The following is a 21,975-nucleotide window of genomic DNA, read 5'->3' as shown; positions in this document are numbered from 1 at the left end:
GCCGCCCAGCCGGGTCCTGCTAGACCGACCCTGCACGTGGTCTCCACCTTCACCCTCAGATTCTTCACGATGACCTAGCCCAAGTTTTTCCCTATTGGAATCACAGACCCAGACCCTAATTCGGGTTCTGGGCCCTCAGACGGAGCACCCCTCCCCCAAATCCTCATCTTTCTCCCAGTGATGACAGCTATTACGTTCTTTGTCAAGGGCCACAGAACCCCCTGCTCAAGGTCACGTGCTGCTGACAGGCCAGGAGGCCTGCAGGCTCCACTCGCCTTTCTCCTCTCTTTCCTGACCCTTCCTGCCGCTCAGGCAGGTCTTGGGGATCTGTGAGCACCCCACCAGTGCCCCCTCTCCTTTGATCTGCTGCTGTCCAGAACTTTCCCTTGCTCAGACAATATAGCACCCTCATTCTGAAATTTCATTTTTGTTTGAACTTTACTTTCTATTTTATATTTTCTCTAGACCCACCTCAAAGCCTCACTGATAAAGAAGTAAGGGGAAATGAAGACAGAGTCCCATCAGTTTGAGCCATACAACAGACAGGCAGAGTGAAAGCAGGGAATGCTGTCACTTGGTGTCTTTACTCCCTCTGATGTGCCAATCTTGCAAACTCACGTTTTTGCCCGTCTTGGCCCCTGAGTTGCTCCCAGCCTAAGTGGAGCGCCAGTGCCCTCTAAAAATAGCCTCCTCCCCACCTTATCAGGGCCTCACACCTTCTCCCTCGTCCAGGGTAGGGCTGCTTCCTGCAGCTCAGCAAAAATGTAAAAACAGGGAGTAGGTATTTAGTGGCAGCTCTGAGTAACAGGAGGTGGACTGACCTGGAGGTCGGGACACCTGGCTCCAACCCCAATTCTGCCACCCATTTAGAGTGGCCTCGAGCTATGAGGGGGTAGGCAGGACGGTCCCCAGTAGACCTGGGGTCAAGAGGGCTCAGAAGTTCCCTTGGAAGACTTGCTAGCATGAGAAAAGTGAAGTTCCGGGGATGAAACTCAGGGGGACCCACCCCGTGAAGAGGAGGGAAAGAGGAGGAGAAAGTAGTTTCCCAGGGGCCCAGGGAGGAGAGAGGTCAGCAGTGGCAGTTGCTGAGAAGAGACGGAGGGGCTGAGGACTGGGAAGGGGGCCACCAGGATTGGCAGGTGGTCATGGGTGACTTTGGCCAGGGCCTTGCTAAGGGCTCAAGCATGGGATCCGCCACTACTTTACTGGGGCCAGTGACCCAGCCTGTCTATCTGAGCCTCAGTTTCCTCCTCTGTGCGATGGGGATAATAACGGCACCCATTTCACATGGGTTGCTTTGGGGATTAAGTGAGATGATGCTGGGAAAGCCCTCAGCCCAAGTGCTTGGTCCCTGCGATGATATTTCGAGCATTAGCGAGAGGAAGAGGCAGGTTCATGGGAGCTGAAGGTGTGGGAACAGAGCCTACCACTCCTGAAAGCTCCTCTGAGAAAGGAGCAGGGAGGGAAGGTAGCAGGAGCTAAGAACAGGCATGGGGGGATGGGCAGGGGAGGGCAGGTGCTTCTGGGATGAGGCTTGTAGGAAGAGGTGGAGAAGGACCCAGAAGATGGGAAGAGGAGGAAAAGAGAGAGGGGTGTGTATATGGGAGGACCGGAGGCCTGCCTTAACCACCTGCTGAGCGTCACAGACTCTGGAATCACATTCCTCCAGAATCAGGCTAAGCAAAGAAATGAAGTAAAGTAAAATGAATCCAGTCCTGGCTCAGACCCCTGTGTCCCCTTGGCAGTCTTCAGTATCTGTGAAGGAGGGTGGTGATGGGCCAGGAAGCATAGTTTGACTCTGCCCAGGAGCCTTGTGACCTTGGCTTGCTTATTTCTGAAATGACATCATCTATCGATGACTCCTGCTGAGTCCAGGAGTCATAATGGCCTTTTCCAGTCAGTGTTTTGATTTTTCAGTCTTACTAATGGACCAGCCAGGCTGCCAACATTTCTAAAGAGGGCAGTTCGCTTTTCACTTAAAGCCAGAGCACCAAATAGATCAATTATTTGGCCGCTCAGAGCCATTATCAGTTTAAAGCTACAGTCCTGTTTCTGTGGGAGAACATGAACCAGAGAGCATAATTCTGGGGCCATTTCCTCTCTTTTGTTTTATAAGATTCCTCCGTCATTTAATTGTGAAAGGACCCGACTCTCTTTGCTCCTAATGATAACGAGAGAATGAGCTCATTGGAGTCAACCTAGGACATGTCTGGGAGGTTTTCTTCAATGTCAGGAAGTGCTGGGTCCTCGTCTGATCTGAAAACTAAACAAACGCAAGCATTTCTTCTGTTTCTCTTTTCTTGCATCCTTTTGTTTTTCTCTCAGACAAAAACACAAATGTGAAATGTTGAAGTTACTGTGCATGGGGATGAGAGGGAGTGGAGGCAGGCCAAGCCCAGGCACCCACGCGTCCCCGCCTCAGGACATCTTCTCAGGGTCCCCAGCCGAGCGACTGCTCACCCTGGGGCTTCTAGGGCGGTGACCCCATGGCCCTTCCTGGAGATGATTCTGTTGTGGGAGGAGTTGTGGCCACTGGGGTGTTCGCCCTCCATGTCCCTGGGAACTGAGGGAAGCAGCAATGCCTCTTGGCCTCACTCAGCCTCCTTTGTGGACTCATCTCCTCTCATCTCTTAAATGTCAGTGCCACTCTCAACCCTGTCCTCTTTCCACCCCACACCCTCCTACAATCCCATTCACGCCCAGAGCTCCAGCCACCAGCCATAAACTCGCAACTCCCAGATTCGTGTGTCCGGCCCGGGCTGCTCTCCTCAGCTCCAGGCATCTGTGACTCCTGCCAATCAGACAAAGCCAATAGGACATCCCAAAAGCACTTCACACCCAACAGGCCTGACTCAGGCTCATCACCCACTCTTCCTCCAGTGTCCCCCATCTTGGTTAGCATTAGTAACACCATCCACCCAGGCACCAAGCCAGAGACTTCCCTTTCCTTCACCACCCCATTTATTTGGTCAAGAGTCCTATCAATTCTACCTTCCTGAATATTCCTTCTATTCATTTCTATCTGCACAGTCACGACTCCGACCAAGTTCTTGTCATCTCTTCCCTGAGCTATTGTCAGAGCCTTGTAAAAGCCGCTCTGCATCAAGCCTTTTCTTCTTCTATGATGCTGTTAAAAGATTTTTATGAGGGGCGCCTGGGTGGCTCAGTTGGTTAAGCAACTGCCTTCGGCTCAGGTCATGATCCTGGAGTCCCAGGATCGAGTCCCGCATCGGGCTCCCTGCTTAGCGGGGAGTCTGCTTCTCCCTCTGGCCCTCCCCCCTCTCATGTGCTCCCTCTCTCTCTCTCATTCTCTCTGTCTCAAATAAATAAATAAAATCTTTAAAAAAAAAGATTTTTATGAAATGTAGCTCTGACCCTGTATCCCTCTCCCTTCAGGGACTCCCCATTTCCTACCAGATTCCTTAGCATTGAACCCAAGACCATCAAAGATCCAGCCCCAAGCTACTTCTCCAAAACCATCTCTTGGCACTCCCGCAAATTCTCCTTGCCTTCTGGCCATGGTGCAAGCCCACGTGCCTTCATGGCTCCCTGTCTTTGGCCCTGCTGTTCCTTCTGCCTGGAATGCTGTTCTCTCCCTTCCTAACATGGCGGACTTGTAATCATCCTTTAAAGCAAAGCTCCTCGTTGCCTTACCTGTGCTCCCCCAGCCCCCAAACGGACCTCAGAGCGCCAGCTGTAGTGTGTTCTAAATGTAATCGTCTGCTACATCCTTGTCTCTGACGGGACTGACAGCTCCTTGAAGACAATTTATGGCTGATTTATTTCTGCTTCCCCAGTGTTCCAGCTCAGAGCTTGGCACAGTGCAAGTACTTTATGTGGTGATAAATGACTGACCATTGAATGAATGAATGAGCGAGTAAAATGGTATGCAAATGAGAGCCCAGTGACAGCCATGACAATCACAAAACATCAACCAGTATCTACAGCACTCAAGCATCAGCTCCGCGAGGGCAGAAAACGCCTATTCCGCTCCTCCTGACTCGGCAACCCCGATCAGCCCCATCCCGATACATGGAATGAATCCATGATCTCATCTGAAATGCAGGAGTCGTGTAAGGTGGGCAGGGCAGGTATTATTAACTATTAACCCCCTTTTGTTCATAGAGGACAGTGAACCCAAATAGGAATTGTTCCAAGTCATCTAATTAGGGTGCATACTCCAGAAAAACCAAAGTGCTCTCCAGGATTTGGGAAGCTTGAGAAGGGAGAGCCCTTGCGTTCTATACTGGGGCTTCTCTAGCATTTGAATCATTTGGGATCTTACTAAAATGCAGACTCTGGCTCAGTAGCCCTGGGAGGGGTTCTGAGATTCTGAATTTCTAATAAGCTCCTTGTGTCTAATAAGCTCTAATTATTTTATTAAGCAAAAGGCTTAATTCCCAATAAAATCTAATAAATACCTCATAATGTGATGCTCATCCTACATACACAGACTCCCACACTTTGAGCACCAAGGGGAGGGCTAGTTATCTCCAAGTTTCCCCTTGGTCATTGCATTAAGACATCATTTTTATTTTTTATTTTTTTTAAGATTTTATTTATTCCAGAGAGAGAGAGAACACAAGAGGGGGGTAAGGTCAGAGGGAAAAACAGACTCCCCGCTGAGCAGGGAGCCCGATGCGGGACTCGATCCCAGGACTCCGGGATCATGACCTGAGCCGAAGGCAGTCGCTTGACCAACTGAGCCACCCAGGCGCCCCAAGACATCATTTTTATTAAAAATCTACAAATGAATTCATTTAAGCCCTTACTCAAAATCCAGGGCTCTTTCTGGGTGTTTTTGTTTTTGTTTTTGTTTTTTGTTTTTGTTTGTTGTTGATGGAGCACGTGCAGGACACACAGATGGAGCCTGATGGGGCAGGTGGGGGGGCATGAGAGGGAGGTGGGAGTAGAGGGGACAGAGGGCAGGAGGCAGGGACCCTAGTGATGGGGCATGTGATTGTGGGGAGGGCCTGTGGCAGGCACATATGTGGCCGCAGCATGCTGGTGAGGGCAAGTCCCCAGAAACAGCCTGTTGCCAGAAGGGTCGGGCTGAGCAGCAGTGGGTAATTTCCATCTTCTGCTACCTTCCCTCCTCCTTTGCATTCTGGAGACATTTAGGCCCAGACAGGGGCTTTCAAGCCCAACTGCCCAGTTCCTGGTCAGCCTAGAACCTCTCCGCAGACTCCTGTGTCTCATCACCTTTTCTGGGCACGCTGCTTACAAGCAAGGCATCTGTGAGCCCAGAATGAGGGCTCCCGGTGCTGCGGTGGGGACCCAGATGCCTCGCTCAGAACCACTCAGAAGACAAGGGTGGGGGGAGCCCTAAAGAGGGACTTCCTCCTGGCAAACCCAGGAAGATTTAAAAAGTCAGATTGGAGGACAACATTGTATGCATTTGTTTATGGTTTTATACTGCATTCCATTTACACCATTAAAAGGGTTTTGAGATCGCTTAAAATAAACCTGCACAAGCAACATAGCTGGGAAAAACAGAAGTTTTAAAAAGACAGGGCAGCAAGCTTGAAAATCAGGATTATGAAACCCTGAGAACCTGACGGGAGCTCAGGGCCTTGCTCTTAGCTTTTTTTTTCTGAAAAATGAATATACCTGTGCATGACAGTTCATCACCACATGTCACCTCAGCGGGCGGGTGGGTCCCCCTGAAGGTCACTCAAAAGCCCAAGTTAAGAATGCCCATCGCAGAATAAGGGGAGGAAATTAGGCCAGCGTCTTGGCTGAGATGGCAACTGTTTTTGGACACCCAAGACATCTCTGGGATGAATCATGACAGGCAAGGGGAAAGGGACATGAGATGAATTGGGGGCGGTTGGTGTCTGATGAAAAGAACCCCAGTCTTTAAGGAGAGAGAGGTGTTTTCTGAGCCCTCCTTCTCAGAGCATACATCACAATGGAACACTAGGTAGAAGGCAGTTGTTTTTTTTTAAGATTTTATTTATTTATTTGAGACAGAGACAGAGACAGAGCAAGCATGAGCAGGGGGAGGAGCAGAGGGAGAGGGAGAGGCAGACTCCCTGCTGAGCAGGGAGCCCGATGCAGGGCCTGATCCCAGGACCCCGAGATCATGACCTGAGCCAAAGGCAGATGCTTAACCAAATGAGCCACCCAGGCGCCCCTGGGAGGCAGTTTAGCATGGGGCTTAAGAATATGGACTTTGAATAAAATCTTTAAAAAAAAGGGGGGGGGCACCTGGGTGGCTCAGTGGTTAAGTGTCTGCCTTCAGCTCAGGTCATGATCCCAGGGTCCTGGGATCGAGCCCCGCATCAGGCTCCCTGCTCAGCGGGAAACCTGCTTCTCCCTCTCTCACTCCCCCTGCTTGTGTTCCCTCTCTCGCTGCGTCTCTCACTGTGTCTCTGTCAAATAAATAAATAAAATCTTCAAAAAAAAAAAAAAAGAATATGGACTTCGAGGCCACCTCCCTGGGTTCAAATCAAAGGTCTGCCTATTACTAGCTATGTAAATTCAGGTAATTTTAAACTCTACATGCCTCAGTTTCTCCTTCTATAAAATGGGGTTGTTGTGGGGATCTGTTTCCCCATCTATAAAGCGGGGGTGCTGTGGAGACTAAAGGAGCTGTTATATGTGAATGTTTAAGACCACGCCTGGGATATGGTTAGCATCACACAGCATGAGCTCTGATGGGAAGGCAGCATGGAGCAGTGATGATGCGCATAGTCAGATGGAATCTTGTCTGGATTCAAATTTCGGCTCTAGTACTTACTAGATCTGTGACCTTGGTCACTGTATTAAGTTACGTCGCATCCCCCCAAAGTCATGTCCACCTGGAGCCTCGGAATGTGACCTTATTTGGAAATAGGGTCCTTGCAGATGTCATTAGTTAAGATGAGGTCTTACTGGATTGGGGTGGGCCCTAAATCCAACGACTGGTGTCTTTATAAGAAGAGGAGTGGACACAACGCAGGGAAGAAGGGCCTGAGATGACAGAGTCGGCGATGCAGGGACAAGCCAAGAAATGCCAAAGAGCACTGACATCACCAGGAGCTAGGAGAGAGGTGTGGGACGACAGGTTCTCCCTCTGAGCCTCCAAAAGGAGCCAATGCTGCTGACAGTTTGGTTCCCATATTTTGACATTCTGAGTTGCAACAGAGCAAATTTAAGCCTCCAGTTTGTGGTAATTGGTTATGGCAGCCCTAGGGAGCTAATGCAGTCAGATTACTGCAGTTCAGTTTCTTCATCTGTAAAATGGAATAAAAAAGTACCTACATCACAGAGTTATTAAGATTGCATGAAATAATCTGTATAAAGAGCTTATTGGGGATGCTATGTGGCTCAGTCAGTTAAACATCTGCCTTTGACTCAGGTCATGATCCCAGGGTCCTGGAATCGAGCCCCACATCAGGCTCCTTTCTCAGTGGGGAGCCTGCTTCTCCCTCTCCCTCTGCCACTCCCCCTGCCCGTGCTCTCTTGTGCGCTCTCTCTCCCTCTGTCAAATAAATGGATAAAAAAATAAAGAGCTTATCACTGTGCCCATTATGCAGTACGTACAGAATGGTGCTTGCTATCGTAAGGTATGGGACATACAATACAATAGCCCCGAGGGTGGGTCAGTAGCGTTCTACTGTATGTCTGCATTCGAATTTATATAACCACTGCCTTATGGGTGAACTGTTATGTGGTTCCCAGTTTTTTGCTAATATAGATAATAATCAGATGATTTGTACATATATCTTTGTATGATTCACTGAATAAATGAGTAGAATAAATTCCTAGAAGTAGAATTGCTGAGTCAAAGGGCGTGTGCAATTGGGTAGATATGGCTTAACTTGCCTTGAAAGAAGGTAAACCAATGTGAGCCCCTCTTCTGTGTGACAGCGTTGGTCTCCCCCACATCTTGTGAATGCTGGGAATTCTCAGGCTTTTGCATCTTCGTCAGTGTGATGGATGAGAACCAGTGGCTCATTTCTTAATTTACCTTTCCATAGTTATGAGTGAGCGTCATTATCTGCTCATAGGTTTTTTAGCCATTTGTATTTTTAGGTGAATTGCCCATTCCTTTCCTCTTTTTACATTTTCACTGGGCTGGTTTTGTTGTTGTTTTGGTTTGCTTAGGTTTTTTGGTAGGACTCTGTCTATTAAATAAATTAGCCCTGTGTTCAGTGAGCAGCAAATGTTTTCCCCCCATTTGCCCTTTGCTTATGGCATTGTTCATGCTCATTTTCATATTGGTTTTTCAGAAGATACAAAAACGACTTTCATAAGCTGAACCTTGTGTTAACACCTGCTGTGAGGCAAGGTGACGAGTTAGTTTGTAAAATGGAAAGAGAGAAAAGGACTGGCCACAGGCTTTTCTACAAGCCACTTTTATTAACTTTTTTAAAAAAGATTTTATTTATTTATTTGAGAGAAAGGGAGAAAGAAAGAGAGAGGGGGCACGAACAGGGTCGGGGGGCAGGCAGGTCTACCAATGCTTTTGATTTATGGCTGGCAAAGCCAGGAATAATGCTGGGCATTCATTCATTTACTTAGCAAACCTTCCCTCAGCTCCTGAGAGGCACAGGCTTTGTGTCAGACCACAGGAGAGAGAGAGGCTTGCTCCCAAGTAGCTTTCAGTCTTGCAGACAGAGGGGTACAGTAAGACGATGTTTCTGACGGCCTCTCCCATTTGTACTAAGATGTCTGGTCTGCTAGAACCCTTTGCAACTGGGAGAAAGATGACATGGAAGAGGCTGGGCCTGGTGAGAACTCATGGTGGCTTGCGATGGGGAAGTTGCTGAGATAGGTGGGGAGAAGGAGCCCCAGAGCAGACTGGCCTGGTGTGCAGGCCGGCTAGGGTCAGGAGATGGTTTCAGAGCCCTTTCCTGGAACCCTGTTGCTCACAGTGATTCGTGCAGTGACTCAGACACTGTGATGACCTCAAGAGATGCAAAATGAAAATACACAGTGGTGTGTGAACACACGAGCATGCAGCCTTTCTAATTTAAACCACTGGACAATTTTGACTGACGTGTAGACCTTTGAGACTCCGTGTGTCCTGGGACAGGGCTCGTAGCAACTGCAGAGAGAGACAGGGTCAAATGCTGTGCTTAGTTTCCCTGCTTTTTCAGCAGGTGTTTTCCCGTATGACTAAGAGAATGAGATCAGCTGGGGGAAAATAAAAGCAAACAGGCCAAAAAACAAGTCTCATAAAGATAGCTGGTCTCTGAGTCCCCATCCTCCCCACTCAGTGGCCCCAAACATCTTTCCTAATTGAATCAGGCCTTAAATCTCATCTTTCACCTCCCAAACAACCACCATTAGTGGAGAGAGACCTCAACTGTCTCTGGAAGGCCTCATCTGGGACTCTGTCATCCCTGCTCACATGCCTTTTGTAACCCCTCCCCACTAGCTCCTGAATCAGCCCAGTGCATCTCTGGGCATTTTTTACTGTTAGAAAGTTCCTGGCACAGATCATAAGTCCATGTCCTGGGAATCTATGTCGTCTGCCCACTGGGGAACCACAGAGCATGTCTGTCCCTCCTTCCCAGGGTCAGCACATTACAGGTGTGAAGAGTGTGACCATGTCTCCCCTGGTCCTTCAACTGTTCTTCATGTGACACATGGCTCCCCTTCTCTGGACTCAGCACCACTCATGAGCAAATGTCCAATGCAGAGAAGAGGTCACCCACATGACCAGTAGGTATATGAAATGTACTCAGCATCATTAATGAGCAGGGAAATGCACAACGAGATACCACCACCCACCCGCCATCATGGCTAAGGTTAAAATGAAAAGTACTGACCATACCAAGAGTTGACAAGGATGCAGAGCAACTGGAACTCTCATACATCACTGGTGGAAATGTAAAATTATGCAATTACTTTGGGAAACCGTTTGACAGTGTCTCCTGAAACTAAATGTACGCTTACTCCGAGCCAGCAATTCAACTCCAGGTATGTACCCAAGAGAAATAAGTGATTGTTTCTACCAAAAGATGATCGTTGCCCCATTTATAATTACCAAATACTAGAAATAACGTAAATGGTCATTACCAGTAGAGTAACTAAATTATGGTATAATACGTTTAATGGAATACTACACATCAGTGAAAAAGAATGAACTGTTGCTAACACACAACACGGATGAATCTCCCAGATGTGATATGCGTGAAAGAAGCCGGACATGAGAACATACCCACTGTGTGTTTTCATTTATGTGATGTTCAAAAACAGTTAAAACTCACCTGTGGTTTTCAAAGTCCCTTTGAGGGAGATGGACCGGGAGGAGGTTTATGAGCACTCTGGTGGGCTGGAAATGGCCCGTGTCTTCCCCTGAGGGTTTTTTACATAGAGACAGACATGGAAAATTCAGGGAGCTGTACTCTCAAGACTTGCACACTTGACTATATATAAAACCAATGCCGGGCACCTGGGTGGCTCAGTTGGTTAAGTGACTGCCTTCGGCTCAGGTCTTGATCCTGGAGTCCCGGGATCGAGTCCCGCATCGGGCTCCCTGCTCGGCAGGGAGTCTGCTTCTCCCTCTGACCCTCCCCCCTCTCATGTGCTCTCTCTCATTCTCTCTCTTTCAAATAAATAAATAAAATCTTTAAAAAAAAAAAAAACAATGCCTTATTAAAAAAGAAAAAAGTCACCCCCACAAATGAAAGAGTGGGGGCCCAGAGCTGAGCTCCAGCATGAAGTTGAGCCAGACCACCATTGTCTTGCTTCAGCCACTGTACTTTGATTAATGCAGCTGAGATCCCACCATGACCTTTGGGGCCAACACCTCACACCTTTGACTTACATTGGGTCGACAGTCACCTGAGAATCCCTAAATCTTGGCTGCTCAGCTGTGTCCACCCATTTCGTGCTTATGGGGTTGGCTTGTCAGGTCTCAAGCGTTGTGGGACAGAGACAAGGGGAAGGAAACCAGCAATCTGAACTGTGTCATCCTTTATCTCATTCCCTCTGTGCGGCACCCCTTGAGAGGTGAATGTTGGGCCCTCACTTTAAAAACAGCCCCATGAGGGGCGCCTGGGTGGCTCAGTTGGTTAAGCGACTGCCTTCGGCTCAGGTCATGATCCTGGAGTCCCGGGATCGAGTCCCGCATCGGGCTCCCTGCTCGGCGGGGAGTCTGGTTCTCCCTCTGACCCTCCCCCCTCTCATGTGCTCTCTCTAATAAATAAATAAATAAATCTTAAAAAAATAAAATAAATAAAAAAAAAAAACAGCCCCATGAATCTCAGAGGCACTGTGTGACATGACCAAGGCTGCCCAGCCAGATAGAGCTGGTCAGGGGCTTGAGCCCCGGTCTGTGTGACCCCTCGTCCAAGCTTTGCCTTTCATCAGGCTGACCAGAGATGAGGCCACATCTGTAACATGGGGCTTGTGGCCTAGCTGTACCCCCTGGTGGTAGATGGAGACACCATGCGTGTGACATGGCCCCAGGGATCTCTGTGTGAGTGTTACCTCCCAACTTCATTATAAGCATCCTGAGGGCCAGGAAATACCTTAACTTCTGTCTGTGCCACAAAGGCCCCCAAGCCCTGCACATAGTAGGTTCTCAGTAAGTACCCAATGAATTGGGTTGTAGAAACTGAGATTCAGAGAGGTATAGCAACTTGCCCAAGATCACACAGCAAGTCCTCGACCAACAGGACTTGTAACCAGATCCCCTGACTTCCATCCCAGTGCTCCATCTGCCATTGCCCAGTGTGGCCAGCTTCCCGTAGACCGCAGGGATCGGAGATGCTAATGGGTTGAAAGATACTTAGGGAGGAAGGAAAAGGACCATCTGAGGTGAGACAAGGCTGAGTCTGGCCAGGATGTGTGTCCCAGGGAGAGGGCTGGGGACGGGTTATAGGTGACGCAGTTGCACAGACCGTACTCTCAGAAGGACGCTGGGCTTGGGTGAATGCTCTGCAGATACTCTCTTGAAATTCTCAATTTTATCTTTGGATTTGTATTTTTAAGTGAAGTCCCATGGCCAATAGAGCACGCACCAGGGCTTAGAGCTTTGGCCCCCTCGAGGCCCCACCTCCTGTTGCCTCTCCTCTCCCTGGGGACAGGTTCTTAGACCCCAACTGCCTCCCCTCCTGGGGCCCCCAGGTCCCGCCGGCCTCCCTGGGGCTCTCTGGTGCATGCACTGGCAACGCTGAAGGACAGGCCTCTCATCCACCCCGGTCCGGGCACCTAGCGTCCCAGCACAGAGGTCGCGATGCCCTCGGATGGCTCATTTCTGTGTATTGGGGTGGTGGCCCCCTGTGGGACGGGGAGATGCCGGGCTCCACCATCTGGCCCCTCATCGGATCAGGGTGTGTGTGTATCCCGCTTCGGGCAGGGGAAGGAAAGTGGCAGCTAGTGGATTTGGCGTGCACGCTTTGTGTCGCGGCCCACGGGCACCTGTGTGATCCAGAAATTAAACAATAAGTAAGAAAACACTATGACACATCAAGAGTGAGACAGTGCGAGAAAGGTAAAACTTTATATCTTGGTATCTTTGGTGGCACTTTTTCCCTGATTTTGAACAGAGGACCCTACAGTCTTACTTTACACTGGACCCAGACCCGACCAATTCCGCAGCCAGTCCCACCGGGGAGGATGTTTCCCAGGGCCGGGTGGGGGTTCGGCGGCAAGCAAGGGCTCCCTGGGGAAGCAAGATGGCAGGGGACGGGGGCCCAAGTGGCTGGGAAGCTCGGTGACAGGTACGCGGCACCCTGAGGCACACTCACCCCTCGCAGCACAGGGGGCGTGGAACCAACCTCAGGCCTGGAGGTGGCTGAGGCTTAGCCGCTGCAAAGGTCTCTGCACATTGCGTGGCGACTGGTACGATTCTTGCATCACATTCTATGACCCTGTTCTAAAACCCGAACCTCGAGGAAGTTAAGCCCCCCAGAACTTCCATTACCTGCTGTCTGCCCCTTCCACACCCTACCTGGCAGCCCCCACCCCCCACCAACGGAGGGCCGGTTGACTTTCTCCCCTTGTGGGTCACTGGCCCGGGATGGAATTTTGTCATCCGCCCTGCTCCCTGGGCCTGTGTCCCTGACCGAGCTGCGGTGACGGGCCCTCACTCTGTGCCAGGCCTGGCTGCGCACTGAGATGCAGAGCTGGTCAGGGGGTGTTGCCCAGCGGGCCCAGCTGGTGAGGGAGGGGCGGGGTGCTGAGGGGCCTGGACTCACGGTCTTCCTCGCTCCCTAGAAGGCTGTGCAGGGGGAGGCCAGCCACTCCAGTAAGGTCTGGATGCTTCGCTCTCTGGAGGGGCTGTGCCTCCAGCTCTTAGCAGGACTGCCGAGCGCACGGAGGCGGGCAGAGGGCACTGCAGGCTGAGAGGACAGCCGGGAGGACTGAAATGTCAGGGGTGGTCGGGGCGAGTGGTCTAGCACAGCTGGAAAGGGAAGGCCTGGGCTGGATCAGAAGCTGGGGAGGCCCAGAGGCCACCAGCTCTCCAATGGCCTCAAACCCCAGGCTGAGGAGTTTGCTCTCTGACTGTCATAATGGGGCCTTCGAAGGTGGCTTTCAGCTCGGGAGCAGCATCAGAACTGATGTTCATGAAGATAGTTTAGAGGTTGAGTTGGGTGTGGATGGGAAGGTAGGGAAACTGAGGCAGGGAGAGGTTGGGGGGCTGTTGTGATAACATAGATTTTAAAAAGGCAAGCCTCATGGAAAGGGAGAGGAGGGACACATAGAAAGGATGGGAGAGAGGTAAGCTTCTGGTCCCAAAGGACAAATACGGTAGGATTCCACTTAGATGAAGTGCCTAGGGTAGTCACATTCACAGGGACAGAAATAGAGTGGTGGCTGCCAGGGGCTGGGGAGGCAGGGCGGGCAGGATGGGGAGTTGGTGCTTAACGGGGAGAGCCTCAGTCTGGGAAGACGAACAGGTTCAGGAGTCGGGCGGTGGTGAAGGCTTCGCTTCATGCCACCGAACTGTTTTCCTTAAAAAGGTTAAAGTGGTAAATTTGATGTTATGTCTATTTTATCACAATTTCAAAAACAGGATAATATTTAAAAGATAAGAGAGAAAGCGAGAGAGGACTGGCGGGTGTGAGGACTGACCAGAGCGAGGGGAGTGGGAAGGGAGAGTGCAGGCGGCCCCAGGTGTGACTGAGGCTGCGTAGATGCGGTCACCCAGGTGAGGAGACGGTGGGGGTGGAGGCCGGGGCCCACGCTCCGCATTGGGCGTGTGGGGCCTGTGGGACTCCAAGAGTGCCTGGCAGGCGCCGGGGCTGGAGAGACTGGCTGAGAGTCATCAGCTTATCACTGGTAACCGACCCCACACAGGAGAAGATGAGAAGGCCCAGGGGAAGTGTGGGATGTGAGGAGAGGGCAGAACCAAGGGGACAGGTGAGCCAAGGAGAATGAATGCATCATCGGGGGGACTGAGGAGGAGGGACAGAAAGGAAGGAGGGAAACCCAGAGAGTCTGAGCTCTCACGGGCTGCAAGGAGCAGGGCTCATTCAGGGTGCCTGAGTGCGATGAGGGTTGTGTGTGGGAGAGAGGATGGGGTTCTCATGGGAATCCAGCATGAGCCACAGCAATCCAGGCCTGAGGGAGCAGGGCACTTCTGGGGACACGGTGTTCTCTGTCTGTCTCTCTCAGTCCCGTGAATTCACCCTCCTCTGAGGACTCTTACTCCCCTAAAAGTCTCTTCCCTCATGGCCTTAGCTTCCACGTGCTCATGATGGTCTCCTCATCCCCAGCTTCCCCTGCCACCTGCCTCACTTTCTCCTTGTGTCCCTGTTCAGTGCTGTTGTGGGTTGAATTTTATCCCCCCAAAATTTGTACCTGTGAATGTGACCTTATTTGGAAATAGGGTCTTTGCAGACGATCAAGTTAAGATAAGGTCCTAAGGGCAGGCCCTAATCCAGTATGACTGGTGTCTTTATATTAAGGGGACATGCAGACACAGACAGGTACAGAACAGGGAGACCACCAGCTCAAGGCTAAGAATGCCTGAGGCTCCCGGAGCTATGGGAGAGACGTGGACCCCATTCTCCCACAGAGCCTTCAGAAGGAGCCAACCCTGCCAACACCTAGATTTTGAATGTCTAGCCTTCAGGACTGAGAGACAACAATTTCTATTGTTTAAGCCAGTCAGTTTGTGGTACTTGGTTAAGACAATCGCAGGAATTAATACAAATGCCAAGAAATAAAAGCTCATTCACCCAATTCCAACCCACCTCATGGCTCATTGACTAGCCGATCAATCAGTTGCCCTTGAGCCAGGCACCCACTTTGAGAGGAGGTGTCACATGATATAAAGCATGGCTGCCCCCAGGGGTGCCTAATGAAGGAGGGCAGTGGGGAGACAGCTCTCTCAAGAGGAACAGGGGGCATCTCAGGCACTCTTGTGTCCCTGAAGCCAAGGGAAGAGAGAGGCGCAGGCTTCGGTGATGAGGGATCATGGCCTGAAATCTCTTTGACCAAAGTGTCTTCCAAAAGAGAAGGACAAAGACGTGAGAAGATTGGGTATGAAGAGTCAACTTTGTAAATCAGCCTTTCTTCGGCCATCATCAAGCTGTTCACTGTGGCTGAAATAAGAAGATGGTATAACTGGAAAAATATTCATTTGAATTTGTGACTCAGCCCCTCCTGACCTCAGGGAAGTGCAGTCCATAAATCCAGACGCTGCTACAGCGCCTCCTTCTGGAGTGTTTCCGTGGGGGCGGATGCCGGAAAAGCCATTAGCAGAAGTGACTGGACCCATTCCCCATGAAAGATTTAAAAGTGCCCTTGGTACTCCGAGAACTTCCCCATCTCAGAGCTTTCATTTCTGAAGCTTCCTGATGGATGGCCTCAGCCCTTGACCCACTAATTTTTACTCTCCAACCTGCGTAGTTTTATTTCCTGGCACAGCTTGTAAATTCTGTTTTTTCATGTTGAGCCGTGGTCTAAGGCTTCTGCTGTTGAGAAGCAGGGTGGCCAGATGAGCCTGCTGGGGTACCATAGACACGAGATGTGGAAGACTCAAGTTTTTCAATGTGTCTTACATTTCTTGAGCCGCCCTTTTGTTTTTCTTACCAGCTCTTCCTCAGGACTCAATTTATAAAGCAGGTAAGAGAGGCACTTCAGGCTGGCCATGCTGGGAGCCTCATCATCACCCCCTTCCTGCCGCTCCCTCCCCGTTTGGGTTCCCAGCCCTCCCAGACCTGGTCCCCCTCTTTCCTTTTGAAAGATGGCAAAACAAAAGATCCAAGAAGAGAAGGGACTTGCCCAAAGGCCCAAGGACACTAGACCGAAACCCAAACGTGCTCATTCTCTACTAGCACACTTACCAGGCACAGGACTAGGCACTGGGGACGTGAAGACTAGTAAGACCTGGGTCCTTCTCTGAGGGGAGTTACAGTCTGCCGAGAGGACCTGGGGGAGCGGGAGGGGGAAGGGAAGGCGACCCCAGTAACAGCAGCAGGGGGCGGCAACCTCAGAGTCACGGCTAGTGTTTGCTGAGCCTGTGTGGACCGCACACCAGCCCCCGGCTTTGCCCCTGATCTGCTCATGGCCACTTAACCTTTACAACACCCTATGGGGGGAACAGTACCATTACCCTCTCACTGTTCAGAGTGAATGGCAACTTTTTATTTCCGCAGCTGAATCCCCCTTTCTTCAAGGGAAATCTGGCACGGAGCCCCAAATAAACACATCAGGCAAAACCAAGGTGAGCCCCCTCACTCAGCCTTCCCTGCGTAACCCCCGGCAGGGACCCTGGAGGCGCCTGAGGTCTCCCTGCACACGGTTGAAAGACCCCCATCTGATCCGATTTTTGGATGGCTCCCAGAGGCACAGGTCACAAGTGGAATTTCCCAGTCCACTTACGCTCCTTGTACAGCTGAGCAGACGGAAGCGCAGAGGAAGGGAGGGATTTAGCGAGGGCCGCCCGGGGAGCCACCAGGGCGGCTGGCGCTCCAACCGGAGTCTCTGAATCGCAGCCCTGCGTCCGCCCGTGGCAGCTCTTTTATTAGGCAATGGAAGCCTTTTATTAACAGCTATAAAACACCATCCGTTCCGAGCCACGTTTTAAGGTCGAGCTTGCCGTGGGCTCGGTGCACAGGGTTTCCACCTCCCTCCCACCCTCCCCCTCCCCACCTCCAGCTCGCCACCTCATTGACCCCGGGGGCTGGGGGGGGGGTAGAGAATCTTGTTTTAGAGAAGCCAGTTCTGGGAGCCAAGTAGGTGAGTGTGGCTGGAAGCTGACGGCTTCCTAGTTGGCCTTAGGAGCCCTCTGCTCCTCTCGGCGGCGCATTGAATGGAAGGTCTCATCGCTCCGTAACATTCACGGAATATTTGACATTAGAAAGGGCCTTTAAATCCTCTGAAATAGGATTTTTGAATTCAACAGCACCTTGGAGTGCAGAAGAGGAACATTAACTTCCCTTCCCTGTGTGTACTAAGAGGGAGACTCTTTCAGGAAAGTTAATGATTGTCCCCCTCAGGGCTGCGTCTCTGGAGGTGGCCTGCCGCCCAGCCCTCCCTCCTTCAGCGGGGCCCCAAAGTTGCCACCTACTTCTCTCTACTTGTGCCTTTGCAGCTGCTTTTCCTATTCTCCTCTCTTCCCTTGTCCTGGCTCATCCCTTCTGCAGGCTCTGCCTGTCACTTTTTTTGAAGGATTTTAGTGCAAATCATCTAGGAAATGAGTCTGCTGGCAAAGACAGCAAGCACGGGAAGCTCCCAGCATCCCAAACTGGTCCCAGCTGGTTCTGTCCCCAAGTCCCTTCTGGGGTGAGTCTGAGTGGCTCCCTCATGTGACCCAGAGGTGAGGCTAAGGGTGTTACCCAAACCTTGCTTCATGGGATTCCAATTCCAGGAATACTTTCTCAGAGGCATGGTTTCATGGTTAAAGACCAGGAAAATTCTGCATGTAACCTATTTCTCCTGGGGGCACCCAATGTGTGGAAGCATACCGAAAGTTTTGAGAAGTCCTGCGGTCTCAGGTCCTATGGAACTTTGGATAGCCCAAAACCTGTTTGAGTGCCCAAAATATGTTTTGCAGCTCGTTCAGAGGTGTCTCTGTGAGTTAGTTCTGGTAAACCTCTGAACCTTTCACTAGGGTCCCTCTTGGCTATAGATGCTCTCCTGGTTCCACTCAAGAAAAGCCAAATTAGGTTATTCTCTGAGAGCATCACAGAGGGGTTTTTGTTTTGTTTTGTTTTTTCATCTATACCAGAGCATTGTCAGTGGCTTGTGCTTTCTTTGGAAGTAAATAGAAATGAATCAAGGGGGACCCATTTGTGGTCTGAACCTTGCGTTCTTGGGGTCCGGGCAAAGGAAGACGTCAGGCCAGGCCAAGCCATTCTTATACAAAAGGATGGTACTGGGGTTTTCTGTGTTTGGGAAGCAAGGGCTTTCTTATCAGGCCAGCTGCCATATTTCTCCTACACACATGCCAGCACGTGCACAAACGTACATTAATAACACGTACCTCTGCTTTCTGAAATGGAGGCTTTTCCTGTTAGCTGAGTGAACTCTGTTTTTTGTTTAAGTGCACTAATTGTTTTTAGTTAATAACTATTCCAGCTGGTTGATTGATTAGCTGGTTGTCTTTTCCTAACTTTCCTTTCTCTCTATGCTGGACGATCCCATCAGTCCTGTCACAGAGGAGCCATGGTGTGTGTGTGTGTGTATATGTGTGTGTAGGGGTCTAAAAACACAAACTGCTGATGAAGGAGATACTGATTATATCCTTTTGCTGGGGCTACCATAACAAAATACCACAAACTGTGTGGCCTAAACAACAGAAATGTCTCAAAGTTCTGGAGGCTCAAAGTCCAAGATCAGGGTGCCAGCAGGGTTGGTTCCTTCCAAGGGCCATGGAGGTCTGTTGCAGGCTTCTCTCTCAGCTTCTGGTGGTTTGCTGGCAGTCTTTGGTGTTCCTTGGTCTGTTGGAAGCATCACCCTGATCTCTGTCTTCATCCCCACAAGTGTTCCTGTGTGTGTCTGTCCAAATTTCCACTTTTTGTAAGGACACCAGTCATGTTGGATTGGGAGCTCACCCTGCTCTAGTAGGACCTCATGTAAACTGAACGAGTTATTCCTGCGATGACTCTTCTACCAGGTAACGGCACATCTTACTTGCAGAGTGGTGCTGGCTTACAGAGATCCTGGGGGCTAGAACTTCAACAGATGAATTTGAAGAGCACAATTCAACCCATAACACCAATGCTGGACACAGTAGTGTATTCCATTCCGCAGCATTGAAGGAAGTCCTGAGCTGTTGCCTCACTATTTAGCCTGTCAGCCTCAGAAAGGAGGGCGAGGGTGAGAACAGGCTCGGATACAGAGATACTGGCAGTTTCTGCAGCAAGCTGACATTTTCCAAGAGGAGAAGAGCCCACGGTCTCCTCAAGGTTGTCTGATGGGATAAACAAAGACAGGTAGAACTACCATTAGGTTCATTTCAGTAAAAAGCATCCTGTTGCGTGTGTGGCCCTGGGTTGGGCCCTGGGGGGAGGGGGATGCAGCAAACTGACACCCTGCCCGGGGGGTGGGGGGGTCGCCACAGGAGATGGATGTGAGCTGAGTGGAGGGGTGTGGGCCCAGCGTGAGGGCCATGATGAGTTTTGCTTAGTGAGGGGACATGGAGGCTTCACAACGGAGGTGATGTGTGAGCTGGGCTTGTCATATTATCAACAGTTTTAGTCAAGAGGGAGGGCAGAGGGCTTAAGGCAGATCAGGGTACATATGGTGGTTCTAGAACTTCCTAGTAGCATGATTTGCATGAGTCACTCAACCTATCTAAGCTCCATGTCCTCCTCCATAAAATGGGGTTAACAACAAATATCTACTCAGAGGTTAAATTAGAAAATCCTTGCGATGTGCTTAACACAGGGCTTGGATGTGGTGGTTAACATTAGCTGCTTTTTGTGAGGCTTGACCGAGATGTTGTAGGCAAAGGACCTGCATGCAGCAGGTGTTCAACTGATGCTCCTCCTCTTACAAAATCAGCTTTGGCAGAACTTCCAGCATTCATGTTTTCCATCAGGGCATGGAGTGAAGGGTGGAGGGTTGTACAGAAAAGCATTTGAACGACTTAAGAATAAAATAGTCTTCGAGCATTCATAAGCGTTTAGAGTCCCCTGTTTACTTGGAATTAGTGGCCATGCCAATATAATCAATGACAATTTATTCAGTCACATGCCATCAGGACTTTCACCTTGCACAGTTTTATTGGAAAATTAATCCAGCTTAGTAGAGTATCCGCTATAGTAGTTATTATCCCGACGATTCATAGAACATGCCCGGCCACCATATGAATGCCAAGCATTGATTTGCTCTGAGAGAGAAAATCCAGGAAGGGCCTTTCTAAGATTTTTCTCTTTCTGGTAGGTCATAGATCACAGAAACTCAGAAGACAAGCACCAATTCTCTTACCATGTCGTACAGACGAGAACTAGAGAAATACCGTGACCTGGATGAAGATGAAATCCTCGGAGCCCTCACGGAGGAAGAGCTCAGGACCCTGGAAAATGAGCTGGATGAGCTGGACCCTGACGTGAGTAGGCACTAAAGGGGACCATGTCATCACAGGTGCAGGGACAGCAACCATTACCACGTGGGAGAGGGACAGGGGCAGACTTCCCGTAGCTACCACTTCCCGTTTCCCTCTGTGGCAATGACACTGGAATAACACTACTCTTGCAGGTGTGTGTGTGTGTGTGCGCGTGTGCACATGTGTGTGCCTGCATGTGTGTGTTTGTGTGTTGTGTTTGTCAGGGTTTTCTAGAACAGCAGAATCAACAGGATGTGTATATAGGGAAGAGATTTATTGTAAGGAATTGGACACGATTATGGAGGCTGACAAGTCCCAAGATCTGCAGTCAGCAAGCTGGAAACCAGGAGGGCGGGCAGTGTGGTTCCAGCTTAGGTCCAAAGGCCTGGAGAACCAGCGGAGTTGATGGCGTCCTTTCAGTCTGAAGGCCAGTAGGCGCAAGACCCGGGAAGAGCCGATGTTTGAGTTTGAGTCTATAGGCAGGAGGAAAACCAATTACCCAGCTCAAGGCAGTTCTGAGGGTCAGGAAGGTCAAGATTTTTGTTCTATTCAGAACTTCAACTGACTGGATGGGGCTCACCCACATTAGGGAAGGCAATCTTTTTCTTTTTCAGTTTCAAATGTTAATCTCATCTAGGAACATCCTTATAAGCACGCTCAGAAAAATGTTTAACCAAATGTCTGGGTACCCCGTTGCCCTGTCAAGTTGACACATAAAATTAACCATCACAAGTCTACTCCTTGTCCACTTCGCACCCATACACATCTGAAATCTTACTTCTCTCGTTATAAAGACAGTAACGAGGTCATAAGAGGGAGATAGAGTCCAGAAGAGGAGGTGAAGTCCTTGAGTAATCCTGCCCTTGATATCCCATAACTTAAGTACTATGGTATAAAATTAATAATACCTAAATACTATGATGTAAAATCAATACCTCTTATGTTACATGATAAGAGAGTAAGGGGGGTGAAAAACAAAGATACTTGCTTCACACACACACACACACACATTCAAAACAAAATAAGGAGGAAACACTCATGACAATTATGGTCTTTGTTTCTCTAACCGGTCACATGCTTCCAGCTGGTATTTATAACTACCTTCTTCCACTCCCGTTCTGTATTCCCTTTGCCTTTAGCAAGCACCTTGTTGGTCACGATTCTTTCCTGGTTGGATGACTCAAACCTTCATTCCTGAAGGGTCTGGGCCCGTAGTAGCCCTGCGTGGATTGGGTTGTTGTCATTTTCCATTGACTCCAATCACAGGACATGGTGCTGGTAAGAAGCCCCTCGGCAGTCTCTGGATTGCAGGCAGACGCTTCCACACCTCCGATGTGGGGCAGTAGTCCAATTCCACATCAGTCACCCCGGCCAGTACAGAAACTCCTTCTCTGCCCATTGATTCAGTGGCATAAGGAGCCCCAAGTGGCCAGGCGGGAGTCTCAGTGTCCAGTCCAGTGGAGTCAGTGTTGTGTCTTCTGGCGGAAACATTCCTCCCTTTGGGACTAAGACCTCTAGACCAGAAGAGCATA

General features: G+C 50.1%; 1 protein-coding gene across 2 annotated transcripts in view; it reads left to right on the top strand.

Moving 5' to 3' along the window:
• The window catches only part of TMOD1 (tropomodulin 1), an 84,018-nt gene that overhangs the window by 1,215 nt on the left and 60,828 nt on the right, over positions 1-21,975 (top strand). For both annotated transcript variants that reach the window (XM_035016254.1, XM_035016253.1), the window contains exon 2: positions 20,281-20,446. In XM_035016254.1, the coding sequence (XP_034872145.1) occupies positions 20,327-20,446 (120 nt within the window). In that variant the 5' untranslated portion in view covers positions 20,281-20,326. The remainder of the gene's footprint in view (positions 1-20,280; positions 20,447-21,975) is intronic.

Source organism: Mirounga leonina, unplaced genomic scaffold, assembly GCF_011800145.1.
Source record: "Mirounga leonina isolate KUSES-001 unplaced genomic scaffold, KU_Mleo_1.0 Mir_170, whole genome shotgun sequence".
Classification (NCBI taxonomy): domain Eukaryota; kingdom Metazoa; phylum Chordata; class Mammalia; order Carnivora; family Phocidae; genus Mirounga; species Mirounga leonina.
Note: the sequence above shows the minus strand (reverse complement) of the source record. Positions and strands in the feature narration are given on the sequence as shown.